General features: G+C 41.5%; 1 protein-coding gene across 5 annotated transcripts in view; it reads right to left on the bottom strand.

Annotated features, from left to right (window-relative positions):
• The window catches only part of slc4a2b (solute carrier family 4 member 2b), a 62559-nt gene that overhangs the window by 3464 nt on the left and 45494 nt on the right, over positions 1–13601 (bottom strand). For all 5 annotated transcript variants that reach the window (XR_007035709.1, XR_007035710.1, XR_007035708.1 and 2 more), the window contains 14 exons: positions 11770–11906; positions 8087–8267; positions 7861–7996; positions 6722–6923; positions 6535–6640; positions 6239–6423; positions 5911–6130; positions 5628–5834; positions 4806–4954; positions 3898–4092; positions 3294–3515; positions 1592–1681; positions 1339–1505; positions 39–292 (listed from right to left, as the gene is read on the bottom strand). Coding sequence is in view for 1 of the 5 variants with exons in the window: in XM_047349449.1 (XP_047205405.1) it covers positions 39–292; positions 1339–1505; positions 1592–1681; positions 3294–3515; positions 3898–4092; positions 4806–4954; positions 5628–5834; positions 5911–6130; positions 6239–6423; positions 6535–6640; positions 6722–6923; positions 7861–7996; positions 8087–8267; positions 11770–11906 (2451 nt within the window). In the remaining 4 variants the exon portion in view is untranslated. The remainder of the gene's footprint in view (positions 1–38; positions 293–1338; positions 1506–1591; positions 1682–3293; positions 3516–3897; positions 4093–4805; positions 4955–5627; positions 5835–5910; positions 6131–6238; positions 6424–6534; positions 6641–6721; positions 6924–7860; positions 7997–8086; positions 8268–11769; positions 11907–13601) is intronic.

Here is a 13601-nt window from a genome sequence, read left to right as displayed (position 1 = left end):
TTAATGGAAACGATAAAGTTCCCTTTTCCAAAACTCACCAACCATAACAGCAACCAGGAGCCCAGTAACCCTCTGCTCCTTCACCTCCTGGATGCGAGGCTTGTCTCCGGGGGCGACGGCTTTGCTCATGACCGTGAGGGCGTTGACGTGGGTCACAGAGCGAACGGTGGCGGCGGGCATCCACGGGAGGCCGAACAGAGCTGAGGTGCCGCCGAGAACCACGATCAACAGGAGGTCCAGGTGGAAACCAGAACCCTTCACCAGCATCCGCTCCTTCTTGCTGACAATGAGCCTGCGGGAGGTCAAATAAACACACAGCTGAGTTAGTTTTTTTCCACTTTGACTTATCTAGAGAATATCTACTGCTGCAAACAATCTTTGCTTTGTCATCTTTAATTTCTTTCATTGAAGTACTTTAGGCTGCACAATATTAAACAGAAGCAAACAGATGCTTATAATACATCAAGAATACAGCTCAGGTGATTATTTTATTGGTAATGTTTGCATTTCCTAAATAACTCTGAATTAAAGTTCCCTTATTCATCTCTCCCAGGATGATTTTTGGATCGTTCTTGTTAAACAGAATTTACAGCATCTCTCTCCAGACTGGAGACGGGCTCTTTGCCTGCTTACCTGCCTCCATGTAAGATTTTAGGGAACAAAAGTGTTTTATTTTGAAGGGCTGCCATGAAAGAGAGTTATAGGATCAATGTCCTGTGAACAAATGAGACCAGCATAGCGATGTTTGGCCAAAACGCGATATTTGAATAAAACAGAATATCCCAGGGTTCCTACACATTATTTAAAAGTTACGTACATGTCAATATTAATTTTATTAATTTGTGGCAAATATTTGTGCAGCAGGCTGGTTTTAAATATGGAACATGGAAGGAAGGAAGGAAAGAAAGAAAGAAATGGAAAGACAAGAAGGACTGATGGAATAAAGGAAAAGGAAAGATAAAAGGAAAAGGAAGGAAGGACACAAGGAAGCAGTTGAGGTAGGACACAAAGGTGGAGTAAAAGATGGAAAAAAGGAAAGACAAGGGGGAGAAGTAAGGGCACAACAAAAAAAGAGGGAAGAACAGGAATGAGCAAAGTAGTAAGTAAGGACACAAGGAAGAAAGGAAAGACATAAGGTAAGAAGGATATAAGGACTTAAGGAAACAGACAGAAGGAAGGAATGATGCCCACATTCTAACTCCCCTGAGTCAGTGTGTCCTTGAGTTTTTCAGCATCACATCAGCTTCCCGTCCATTTAGTAACAGTTTTAGTTGATGATTTACCAGCAAGAATAAAAAATAAAAAAAATCTGCGAACATTGTCCGCAGTGTTACCCACGTGGTGATCTGAGTCTCCATGAAGATGAGGATGAACACCAGCAGAGCGGGCAAACAGCAGGCGAACATCATCCAGATGGGAAATTCACCGTCTGAGCCCAGAGGGTTGATGATCCAGCCTCGTTTGTCGGGACTCGTCACAGAAAAGCCGCTGGGGACGCTCAGTTTCTGGACAGAGAACAAAGACCGCACCTCAGCACGGCTGCTTTTCAGATAAACGGCTCTGAGGGAACGAGGGATCCACTGGCACCAACCTGTGTGTATGTGTCTTCTATGCTGTAGTCCACCAGAACCATGACGAGGATTGCAATAGGAACTCCGAAGTCTCCGATCATCCTGCGAAACTAGAAAACAAAATGCAGGCTGGTTGGAAACGAAGAGGTAGAAACACTAACCAATTACCATTTCCTCACAGTTCATCCCTCCAGACTGTGTTAATGCTAATGGAATAAGAATTTATTTATTTATTGTTATGATAAACTATCACCCTACTTCTCATTACACCTTCACAGTTCTCAGCAGAGCTAAATTATAATAATAATAACAAAATAGCATAATTAGTTCATGTTGATGCATTATAACATGAAAATAAAACATGTTATTCAACACAAAATCGTCTGGTTAAACCACACATACACCTAAACACTTTGCATTGTTATGATTTTTAATAGCACATTTTCCCCTCCAGGTTGGGATAATTGTACAACAGCTTTAAGTGAGTTTTAAAAACAAAAACTGGATGCACAAGTTAAACTTTATTATGAAAAATCTCTGAGTTCACAAGAACCCGCTAATTAATACACGCACCTCCACTAATATTTGGTTAGATGACCTTAGCTCCAAGTTGGACCGCATACAAACTATTGTAGTAGGGGTGCACCGATTGCAGTTTTCTGGCCAATCAAAGATCTTTAAAGAGCTTGATCTGTCGATTCCGATTTTGGCCGATACAGATATTTTTTTACATCGACACTGTCAGGTGTTATAAGGTCACAATACACCTTCGATGTTCCAATCGTATTTTATTGAAAACCACTGAACAATACCTTTGAAACAATACAAACTTCTTTAAACAACACGAGGTAGTGCTCTCAAATATAAATGAAACGTTTAGAGCAATGCTCTAAACTACTACATTAACTAAACTAAATTTTAAAAAAATCAGTTCCTTTAGTTTTCATTGGGCTGGGTCATACCAGTTGGGATAGTTGAGAACCTTGACGTTAGCCAGCATTACCTGTTCCTAAGGCGGTTATGATGCAGGTTTGGGATTATTTGTTCTGATGAAATCTGACAATGTTTGAACCTGACCAAAAACAGTCACCCTCAGATGAAAGGAAACTGGAAAGGATGTTCAGGAACAACTTAGGAACCACCAAGGCTCAAATTTAATAAAACTGGACCAACTGTCTAAGCACAGTGGTGGTAGCATCATACTGAGGAGCTATCAAGTGATACGGGTGCATTAAACACAGTGGGTGGAATAATTGAGGTGGACAACCTCTAAATTCTTCCTTCTTCACCTCGAAACAGAGCTTGGCGTACAACAGGTAAATGACACATCTTAACCGGTTCTGGAACGGGTGAAGCAGGCTGAAATTAAGATGGTCCAGAACTCAACCTTCTTGAAAATATATGAACCAGGTTTAAATTGTGTAGAAGAGTGGTCAAATATCCAGCTGGAATAAGACAAGAATCTTACAGATGCAAGTTGAGCTAAATATTAGCTGGATTATATTACAACCTTTCTGGGTTTCACCCTGTGTGGACTACAGAAAATCCAGACTTATCCAGAGTTTCAAAATGATCTCTGGGGGTTTAAAGCTTTAATTGTTGAAAATATCGACTTGATTTGTTTTTGGGTTTTTTTCCAACCTCTACCTAAAGGTTGAGATAAGAATACAGTTGAACTGCGGTTGATTACTTTCACCGTATAAAAAGCCCTAAAATTCTCACCCTCCCGGGGAAAAGGGCGCTGTTCTTGAACTTGCGCAGGTAAAAAGCGATGAAAAACGTTCCGGCCATCAGGACCAGAGAGAGCAGCGCGGTGTTGGGCTCCCCGGTGACCGTGACCATCTGGGTGCTGTTGTTCTGGATCACCATGATGTTTTCTGGAGACACGTCTCCTTCTGTAGTGCCGTTTATGGAGCAGCGTTTCAGCGGGTGCTCCTTAAATATCTGAACACAAAAGTCTTGTGTTAAACCTGTAGAACGTCAATTAAACACCCAGCGTGAAAAACATCACATTATTACTCACATCTCAGGAAACCTCATGGTCAACATCTTTCAAACGTAAGCCATAGAGCTCTAAAAATATCCAAATCATCCCAAATCATAAGCCTGGAAAATAATTAAACCTCCAGCCCATTAATCTTTCAAAGTAAATCAGTCACTAAAGATTTCAGGAGCTCTTGTTAGGAAAACATACTCGTTTTGACCCCATGTTTTGAATGACGTCCAAAGATTAGTCAGGTCGGTTTAACATCTATTACGCAAATCTGCAGCACGCCAACAGAAACATTTTGTAATCGGGACGAGTTGTTTGGAGTCTCAGGCGTACCCTGCCCAGCTTGATGAAGGTCTCGCAGATGAAGATGAGGGAGATGAGGAAGGAGAAGATCTCCTGGGTGAAGCGGGAGACGAAGCGCACCAGAAAGCTGCCTTCGAAGGCCACCATAATGATCACAATGACGACGAGCCAAAAGCCGATCCAGACGCGGCCCGTCAGGTACTCCATGTCGTTTGCTTTGCAGAACTGTGGGGACACAGAACAGTAAGAAATATTTCACATCATCGCAGGCCAAACAAATCAAGCGCTGAATAACAAACATTTTATTTAGGAACCATACTGTCTTTAAAAGCTTCAGTTCTAATTTTAGAGCCCTTTACAGCACTAACAGTTTTCAGAAGGACTAATGACCTGAGAAGTGACACGGGAACTCTTAGTTCTTTTAGACTCCACTGCCCTCGACACCATTAAAACATTTTGCGTCATCTATTTTCTGTCACTTTTTAACAGTATAATACGTCATCAGGGAAAACCCCTCGTGTCCTTTAATTTCCCATTCAGCCCTAATGCACATTACAGTCTTTATACAGATGAGCCCTAATTGTACAAACAGGACCTAAAAATACAAGCAGCCTAATCTTACAGCTCATCTTTCTTCCCAGCAATCTGTGATTTCTGGGAAGAAACCCGTGTTCGTGCGCATAGGGGAGGACATCATGATAGTCCAAATTTATTTATGTGCTCTGTGGTGAGATCATAGATTCTCAGGACGCGCCGGAAACATTAATGGTTACAACATTACGAGCTTTATTATCGAAACAAAGTACGCTTGCTAGCGTTAACCGAGCACTTTAGCAAATTGAGCTCTGTCAGGTCAGTTAATTTATGGAAAATAATCTAGACCTGCATTCTGAAAACATGTAATTCCTTTAAAATTTGTCAACTGATTAAAAACGTACACTAAAAAAGGCTTCCTCGAAGACCAGAATAGGGCCAGAAAAGCCCACGATCAGCAGCGGCTGGGCTCCGAGTAAGCAGAACAGGACACCATGAACGGCTGTCGAGACAATCAGCTCAGAAACCCCAATCAGCCCGTCTGTCTTCTCACCTGGGAACAGATATACACAGCTCATCAGCAACAGCTATTTTACTTTAATTCCTGAAACATGAATAAATTCAGATATAAAAAGTGCATGTGTCTTTCTTATCCGAACATTTTCCAACTCTAATGTATCTGATTTGGTTTGAGGTTTTGGCTAGACCCTTGCTAAATCTTAATTTTCTTCTGGCAAAATCATTCTTTTGTTGATTTTCATGCTCAGAATCACTGATGATGTAAAAGGAAATCCCTCTTCATCTATATAGCGAACTGTTAAATGTGTTACCCTGTGGGTGTTTGAGTGATGGAAAAGTTATTTTTATGCCAAACAAGCCTTTTGGACTTGCAACCAAAATATTCAACCTTTGTTTAATCAGATTGTAACGCACTGCCCGAAGGTTTTAGGGAATTTTAGCCAGATCTGGAGGCTTTCTTTGTTTAAAAAAAACAACTTCTGCCTTCCAGCTCTAGTACTAAGTTTTTACAGTCGTCATATGCATGTTTCCCCCCCCAAAAAACCCACGTTTCATTTAAATTGTAATGACAATTTCATAATATAAAAAGGTGGAAAAGGTTTTGAAAGGATTTATCACGGCGTTATTTTCTACATCACAGAACCCTGACGTTTTTATATCCTGTAAAAGAAGTGGTAAAACTGGAGACATCCAGTTCACATCCTTACCTAGCAGACCTCCAAATGTGATTGCTGGAGAGAGAGCCGCGAAGTAGATGAAGATAACGGCAGCCATGCACTGGCTGTCCAGGGCGTCCTTGAAGTCGCTGAGGTACTTTGGGTATCGACGTTGAATGTCTCTTATAAGCCCTCCAAAGGGGCGGCCCGTGCGCTCCAAGGGGTCGTCTGACTTTTGTGAAGGTTTGAGGAGAGCTTCTAGGTGATGAAAAATATTCAAGTTGTTATACAGTAACATCAAAAGAGAATCTTCTTTCCCCTCTGAGAATCTTACTTTTCTCTTCAAGGCTTTTAGGCTCATTACCCAACAGTTTCACTTGTTCCTGTTCTTCCCTCTTACGGAGCATCTCTCTCTGAAAGCGCGCAACAGAGCGCAGGAGCTCGTCATCTCCCATCTCTGACGGTGGCAGAACAATACTGCAGTCCAAGAAGCTGTTGATGGCATTCAGCAGGTCCTGCCTGTCGTCTGCCAGGTAAGCAGCCTCATGAAATTGCTGATGGCAGAAGAAATATGCACAAGTTCACCAATAAAAAGAAAAGATCAATTTCGTACTTGTCCTTTAGGGTCAATAGTTGTTCAGCATTTTTGTTTTCCTGCTTACCTTGTCAGACATGAGGGTGGAGATTGATCGTCCAATCTGATGGTAGTCCATGCTGGTGGTTGGTGGTCCAAGCAGAACAAAGAGGAACCTGACAGGCACAGGTACTTCCAGAACGGACTCGAGCTCCACTGCCTCCTGGAGCCTCACAAATGCCATTGTAGGCTGTTCCAGGAAGTCGACACAACCTGGAAAAACACAACAGAGGATAAAAAAGGCAAAGAAAGATAAAGGTGGAACAGAACATGCATTGTGTTTAAAGTAAAAGTTCATTATTTGTTTCAACCTCAATAACTCACCGACAAGAACCACGGTGGCCTCAGCATTTTCTGGAATCTTCTCCAGCAACTTCAGCTCATGTTTGGACTTGGATCGATGCATTCCAGGTCCCAGAGTCGGTTCCTTCTGCAGCAACCATAGCAACATGGATGATGAAGAAAATGAGCGAGAGAGAGAAGCCATCACCCAGCTTGAACTCAGATGTACCTGTAGCTCATTCCTGTCCATGTCGATCCGAGTTTCGCCGTCCAGCCCGGAGATGACGGCGCCCATGAGGGGGTCGGTCACAGACGGCTCCAGCTGGTGGTTGTGGTTAGCAGTGTGGTGGTGTGCTAAAAGGCTGCCGAGGCTGGCTGCTGAGATGTTTCTGGGGAAATGGCTAACGTGCTCCTTTTCATCGCTCGGGTGACTTTGGATGGCAGGAAAAGGGAGAGAGAGGTTGAGCAAGAGGAAGAGAGGTAGAGACCAAGCATGAAGCCATCTACTAGCAGGAAGTGTGCAGCAGAGAGGGAAAATACTTTTTCAGGACACATGAAACAGTAGATATTATGTGCAAGTATTGGTAACATGGCAGTGAGTTTCAACCATGGGTGTCCAAAGCGCAGCACGCGAGCCATTTGCCAACCAGTTGTGTGGTACTGAAGCCAGGGAAGTATTTTCTCCGCTTCCATCACAAACGTAAAAAGTGACCGGTGCTAAACTCTACTTGGACTTTCAAATGTTGCTTTCAGCAACAAAATTATCGGGGTTTTTCTTTAAACAAAAGATGAAAATGTGGAAACACCAGTACTGTGGAGGATCTGTCATGCTGTGGGCCTATTTTTCGTCTTTTTCTCTTGAGTTCTTAAAAAACCCGAACATTTTAAATAAAAACTTTGCTGGCCTCTGTTTAGAAAACTAATAACAGGTCGTCACTGGGTCTTAAATGGCCAAATCACCATAGAAATGGATTCACAGCCCACACACACACACACACACACACACACACACAAAAGAATGTTTTTCCATGGCTCATTTCTGTCCCCAGACCTAAAACCTTTAGAAAATCTGTGGGTTGAGTGGAAGAGAAAAGAGCACAAGAGAGGACCAGGAGACTGTCCGAGCTGGAGAGCCTGTTTTGAAAGAATGGTCAACGTTCCCTCTGGGTGCTCCAACCTGGTGAATTGTTAAAGAGCAAATGCTGTCCTACTGGCAACAGGGCGTTGTATTATCAGCAGTGGCACCAACAGTTGTGACAGAGGTTTTCGTATACAATAGCTGGCACTAATTAGATTAGATTTTTTAAATAGTGTAACAATGCGGGTATCATTGATAAAATAATAGAAATGTTCCTTTCATCTTTCCACCTGTGTTTAAGCAGCAGAGCTCTCAGGACGTTGGATCGGTCCTCCGCTTTGATCTGATCAGAAATGATCATCTGCTCCACCACCTGGTGGGAGATGCCCGGTAGGGTCTTCTGGTCCAGGTCCAGCAGAACCGCACCTGTAAACACGCATACAAAGTTAAATATTTTAGTATTTCAATCCTTACAGGTATAAAATAATACGACCTTAGACTTAGTTGCTGTGTTACCGTGGGAGATGGTCCGTCTGAGCTCCAGTAAGCTGCGAAAAGACAGAGAAGCAACGTGAGGCTTCCCCCAGCGGTCCGTCTCCTCCTCCACATCCTCCTCAAACTTGATCCATCGAGCCGTCTCCTTCCACTGCATCTCCTGGTTCTTGTCCATAGTCAGCTCGTTCAGCTCCACAAACACCTGGAGGCGACGTCACAAGAACAAAGGTTTAAGGTGCGTGAACATGGAACAGGTAGACGTTTACACTCAGCAGCAGCATGGATGCAACATATTAAATTGGGCTTGTGATTATTTACTCTTCCTCAGTTTTTCAAAACAAATTGAGTGGATTTAGTTTCAATTTCTGGATTTTCTCTAACCCACACCGGATCAAAATTGTACATACAGGTTTAAATGTATACCAAATGCAAATATTGAATTATTTAGCAGGTTGCTAAAAAAAAATGCCGCTTTTGTTTAATTGGTTGGCTTCCTGGCATGGACCCAGTCGTTATTATTGAGGTCGAAACCATTTTAGTTTAAGGTTAGCCTGCTTAATCCATTCCAAAACCAGTCATGTGTTGGAGATCTCTTTCCTCATGGAACAGACACATTTCAACTATAACTACAAGTCTTCCTTTATTATTCCATCCACTATGTGCAATGTATCGGTAGCACTGTCCATGTAACAGAGCCTCAGCATGGTGCTGCCACCACCATGCCTGACAGTTGGAATAGTAATCTTTTGTTTGAAAGCCTCACATAGACAATATTCTTGTTGTCGTTAAGGCCAAAAAAAAAAACAAAAAAAACATCAACCTTCGTCTCCGCTGGTGGTAGAAACCATTTGGCTCGTCTATGAGAGCAGGTGGAAAATTCTTTCGAGCTTGTAGGTGTTGATTTTACAGCATAGGCTTCTTTCTCAGTTTGTAACCTCTCAGTCTATGTTGATTTTAAACCGAGTTCAAGATAGACACGGGTGATCCAGCATTTTCCAGTTTACAATAGGATTGAGTCTTGGTGGTTCCTGGATTGTTGATCCGAGGGTGACAATTTATTCTGATAGCTGAAAATGGAGACAAACTAGGCGGTCTGCTCCTAAAATGGTTTTGGAATGTCTAAACTAAGCTAATATAAGCCTTCTAGAATGGCCTTCAATGAGAACCGACTTCAATCCAATTGCAGATCTATGAACTCAATATTTCTGTTGTGGAGAATGGTGAAATATTCAGCGGGGGTACATGCCAGAAGGTTGTTGATGGCTACATAAAGCATGTGGTTGTGGAACAACTGCTTAGAGATGCTTACCTAAGTATTAGTGGGGCTGTATGTACACATTTAAGCCAGAATTTATATGCCAACCTGTGCACCAGTTTTTTAAATCATCTATATTCTGTGTCACTGTACGAGTCCGCTGCAATGAAAGAACAGTTCAAATAATTAATTAAAAGCCTATAATTAAATGACACAAATGGCCCGATGCCTGCATGTAAACTTCTAACTGAAACAGTTTTCATGCAATAATGACCACACAAAACCAAACATGGCCCAAACATTCAGCCAAGAGAAGAAATGGTCCATATTTGATTTGGAGGTTAAGACCAACCAGCACAAAGGATGCTTCAAAGAAAAACAAGCAGACAACTCACTCAATCGCTCTCATTTTACAACCTAATCTCCAACATGAGTTTAACAGTAAAACTCAAAAACTGGAAATTGTGATTTAGCAATTTCAGAAATGCTCTAAAATGTATTAAATGACTTAAAATGTTACTTCAGGTGCTCACAACCGTATGAAGCAACAACTTGTGAAGCTTTCTTCACTACAAGCACATATTTTAAAAACATGCATGTTAAACGCCTAAAAAGTCCTTAACAAGTTTGCTGAGGCCCAGTGTTTGTTAGGAGGTTAGATGAACACCATGCTGGTCAGTATCAGTATCAGTCCAGTCTGTAAACCCCACCAGAAAATAACAGCTCTTTAATCAGTCCTCTGCAGCCGCTGCATGCCTATCACACCACTCTACACGGGTCAAACGTGACTCTGGCCAGTCACCCAGCCTCACCTTCTGGTACCGGGCCAGTTGACCGGAGTCCATGTTCAGCAGGATGCCTTCAGGCCGTGAGGCGGAGCGGTACAGAACCACCGGTAAAGGCTGGAGGAGTGAAACGGTGCAGGAGAAGACTCAAAAGAGTGAGCCGACCTAACGGAGCGCAATCTGGACCCTCACTTTTAAAGACATCCCGGCTAATTCCCATCATGCACACATGACGGGAACAGATGTGAACACGGGCTGCTGGGCGTTCGGAGCCGCGCACGAGAACGTGTGTCCGTGTTAATAAAACATAGATCCCTCTTTTTTTTTTTTTTCTTCCAGTATCTGGTTACCCATGAGCCTCTCTTTCTTCTTTCGGTGCGTGAAAGGCAAGAACTCATTCATTCATTTTTAATCATCTCTTTCCCTCCCTGTCCCTTTCACAAAAGAGACAGAGCAGAACTAAACCTGAGCCGGAGAGATAGGAAAACCATCGCCAAAATATACAGACACTTTTGAGACAGGAAGCAAGAAAACAAATATAACCTTTTACAAACTAATTTAAACATCAAGTTATGTTTTAAAACTTAATTTTTAATATTAAGGAGCAAGTATTTATTTTCATTAAACTTTCTCAGCAGCTTTATACATGCTTAAATGATTTATTTTTAAACTTTCACATGCAGTCATATTCATTAAACTAGAATAGGTTTTATTGAAAATAACCTTTAAGCAGCTATAAAACATATCTTTCAAAAAGTCCACATTTTTGTAATAAAAAGGGTTTTTTAATCGGCCTGATGTAATATTCAAATGCTAAATGTTGTGTTCTCATTAACTGTAAGCAGAAAATCCTTATAATCAACAGAAATAAAGGCTCCGTTTGTGTGCAGTTAATTTATGTCAGTAACTTTGCTCAGTAAATCATTATATGGATTAACTTTTCAACAATAGTCTAATTTATTGAATGGTTCTGTACAGTATCCCTGCAGGTAAATACGTTAGCAAGAAAGAATAACAAATTCAGGTTATTTCAGCAAAATTGCTGATAAAATAATTCAGAAGCTAATGAAGACTTTTTTTTTTTAATGAGAAGAAATCAATTGTCAGATTAAATAAGATAAATAAGAAATCCTTTAAATTACAGATCAGAAAATTATCCACTTTTAAAAGATTTCACTGATTATAAAAAGATCAACCAGTTTCCTTCTTTGAGACATTTCTTATATTCTTTTTTCCCGATTATTTATTTTCTATTATCAGGTAATATGTATCCCCTCATCTTTAGCTTAGCAAAAAAAACAAATTCCTAAAAAAAAAAAAGGTCTTTTAACTTAATATTTTTTACAGAGAAAGTTGAAAAATTACACATAAAACAAAATCTTACCCTGAATCCACAGAGATATTTAAAGTTAAAATAAAATGTACGTAAAAAAAAGAAAACATTTCAAACATCCAACAAACGGCGGTTTTACTCTTTCCAAAAATTGTGGAAAAAAGAAAACCCAAAAATGTTTTTTTAACGATGTTGATTATTGCTTATGGATTTTTATTTTATTTGGGCACCGATGAGGCTGAAAAGGAGGAAAAGCTTCGTCCAACTTTGGGAAAACGTCTGCTGGTCCATTTGAATGTAGAAGGACCAGAAGGGTCCGGTATAAACTCACCTCGTGTGGGGTGCGGTCCTGCTTTCTGCTGCGAGTCGTCGGCTCTTTGTGGTCTTTGCCAATGTGCACCATCTGCCCCTTGGTGCTCTTTCTGACGAGGTGTCTTCGCACGCCGGGAACATCTTCGAATCGATGACCTGGCAGAAAAAAAAAAAAAAGCATGAGTTAACAGATGAGTCCAGAAAACTTTTTTTGTCACCAGAAAAAGACAGAACATGTGACTCTTTAAGCATCCTCGCTAGCCGCTGCAGCTGTCCACCAACCTTGCACCTTTACATCAAATCTCTGCCAACCAGGTCAGATGCCTCCTGGGCTTTTGTTTCTACAGTCCCTCAGCAGGGAGCAGAGTTACTCATGCTGGCAGCGCACCAGGCATTGAAAAGGATGTAGAGAAAGGAGAGATGCACGGAAAATCTCAGAAGCTGTACTGTCGGGAGTTCAAAGATCAGCAGATCTGCTGACAAATAATTACTGCTGACGCATTTCACTTGGAGCAATCATTGAAAGAAAACATTGCTGCAAATGCAGCCACACACGAGCAAGTGAATTTTCCAAGTGGATCGTTTTATAACAAAGTCGACTTACCAGGATGTGAACTTTGAATAACGTAATAAACAAAGTTCGACATCAACGCGCTGGGTCATAAGTATCCTTTGAAGGACAAAAAAAAAAAAACGTCATCTGCTGCAGCGTTCGGACCAGACTCACCTCCACAGTCTTCAGGTTTTATCCAGAAGTTGCTCCATGATCTCTGCAGGTTACATCAAAGTAAAAAAAAAAAACTGAAAATCCTGATGAGCGCCCCACATCAGCATGCATCAGCGAGAAGAGGTGTTAATTTGCTCGAGTTGAACAGAAGCTGAGGGACAGTGATGAAATAATTCCTGTTGTTGAGCAGCAGCCAGAGACAAAGTCTCTTTCCCAGGACGATTTATGGTGGCGGGAAGCAGATAAAAGAAGAAATAATGAAGAACATAGAATGAAGCGGTTTGCACGCTCAGCTTGTCGTCACAAAGCCTCAAAAAGGGCTAATTATAAAACCCGCACTCTTAATTTGGCTTTCACGTCAACTTAACACTCCCCCTTGTTTCACTGTGTAATGACCAGAGGTCAGAAACTAGGGCTCACCATTAGCCACCATGTTGGATCAGGCTTAAATCCTGAGGGCCTCAGCTGACAGCAGGAACGCCTAATTTAATAACGAAGGCCTGCCCGCTGAACTTTCTAATTCGTCGTGGCTTTCTGCTAAGGGGGTCGGCTACTTGATGTAAATCACCTCGGCCCCTTAACGGAGGCCCGCGCTGAGCTAGGGGCCGGCAATGTCACAGGACAGTGGGGCCCATGCGCGGCATTGATTTCAACACTCAGTCCCAGGTATTAAAAAGCTCACGCGATGATGCACAAATACTGGTCAGAAGATACTAAAGCTTGGGAAAGAAAGTATTTTATGCAGGGTCAAGGGTTACTAAGATCTGCCACTAATAAAGGTATGAGTGTTTTGCTGTTGCATAAGTAGCCTGGATAACTTTTATTTTAACCTTTTAATAAACCAAAATATCCTTACTGTTCAACCATTCAGCTTTGATCTTTTTATCTCCAATGATGTGAAGTTTAGCAGTTGATTAGTAAGTATTTAGGCTAACATGTTATTTAGCTTTGGTTAAAATGTAATCCTCTGTAGCCGTTTTAGGTTTAGTGTTTTAGTGGACTTAATATACAGTCAACTAAAACATTCATCTTTGGAGCATTTCTAGGTTCCTCTTACATCTGTAAGGATTCAATTCTCTTATCAGAATAATTTTTACTTGAAGTTGCGTTTCTGAAAAAAGTTC

Source organism: Girardinichthys multiradiatus, chromosome 21 (genome assembly GCF_021462225.1).
Source record: "Girardinichthys multiradiatus isolate DD_20200921_A chromosome 21, DD_fGirMul_XY1, whole genome shotgun sequence".
In the NCBI taxonomy this organism is placed as follows: domain Eukaryota; kingdom Metazoa; phylum Chordata; class Actinopteri; order Cyprinodontiformes; family Goodeidae; genus Girardinichthys; species Girardinichthys multiradiatus.
Note: the sequence above shows the minus strand (reverse complement) of the source record. Positions and strands in the feature narration are given on the sequence as shown.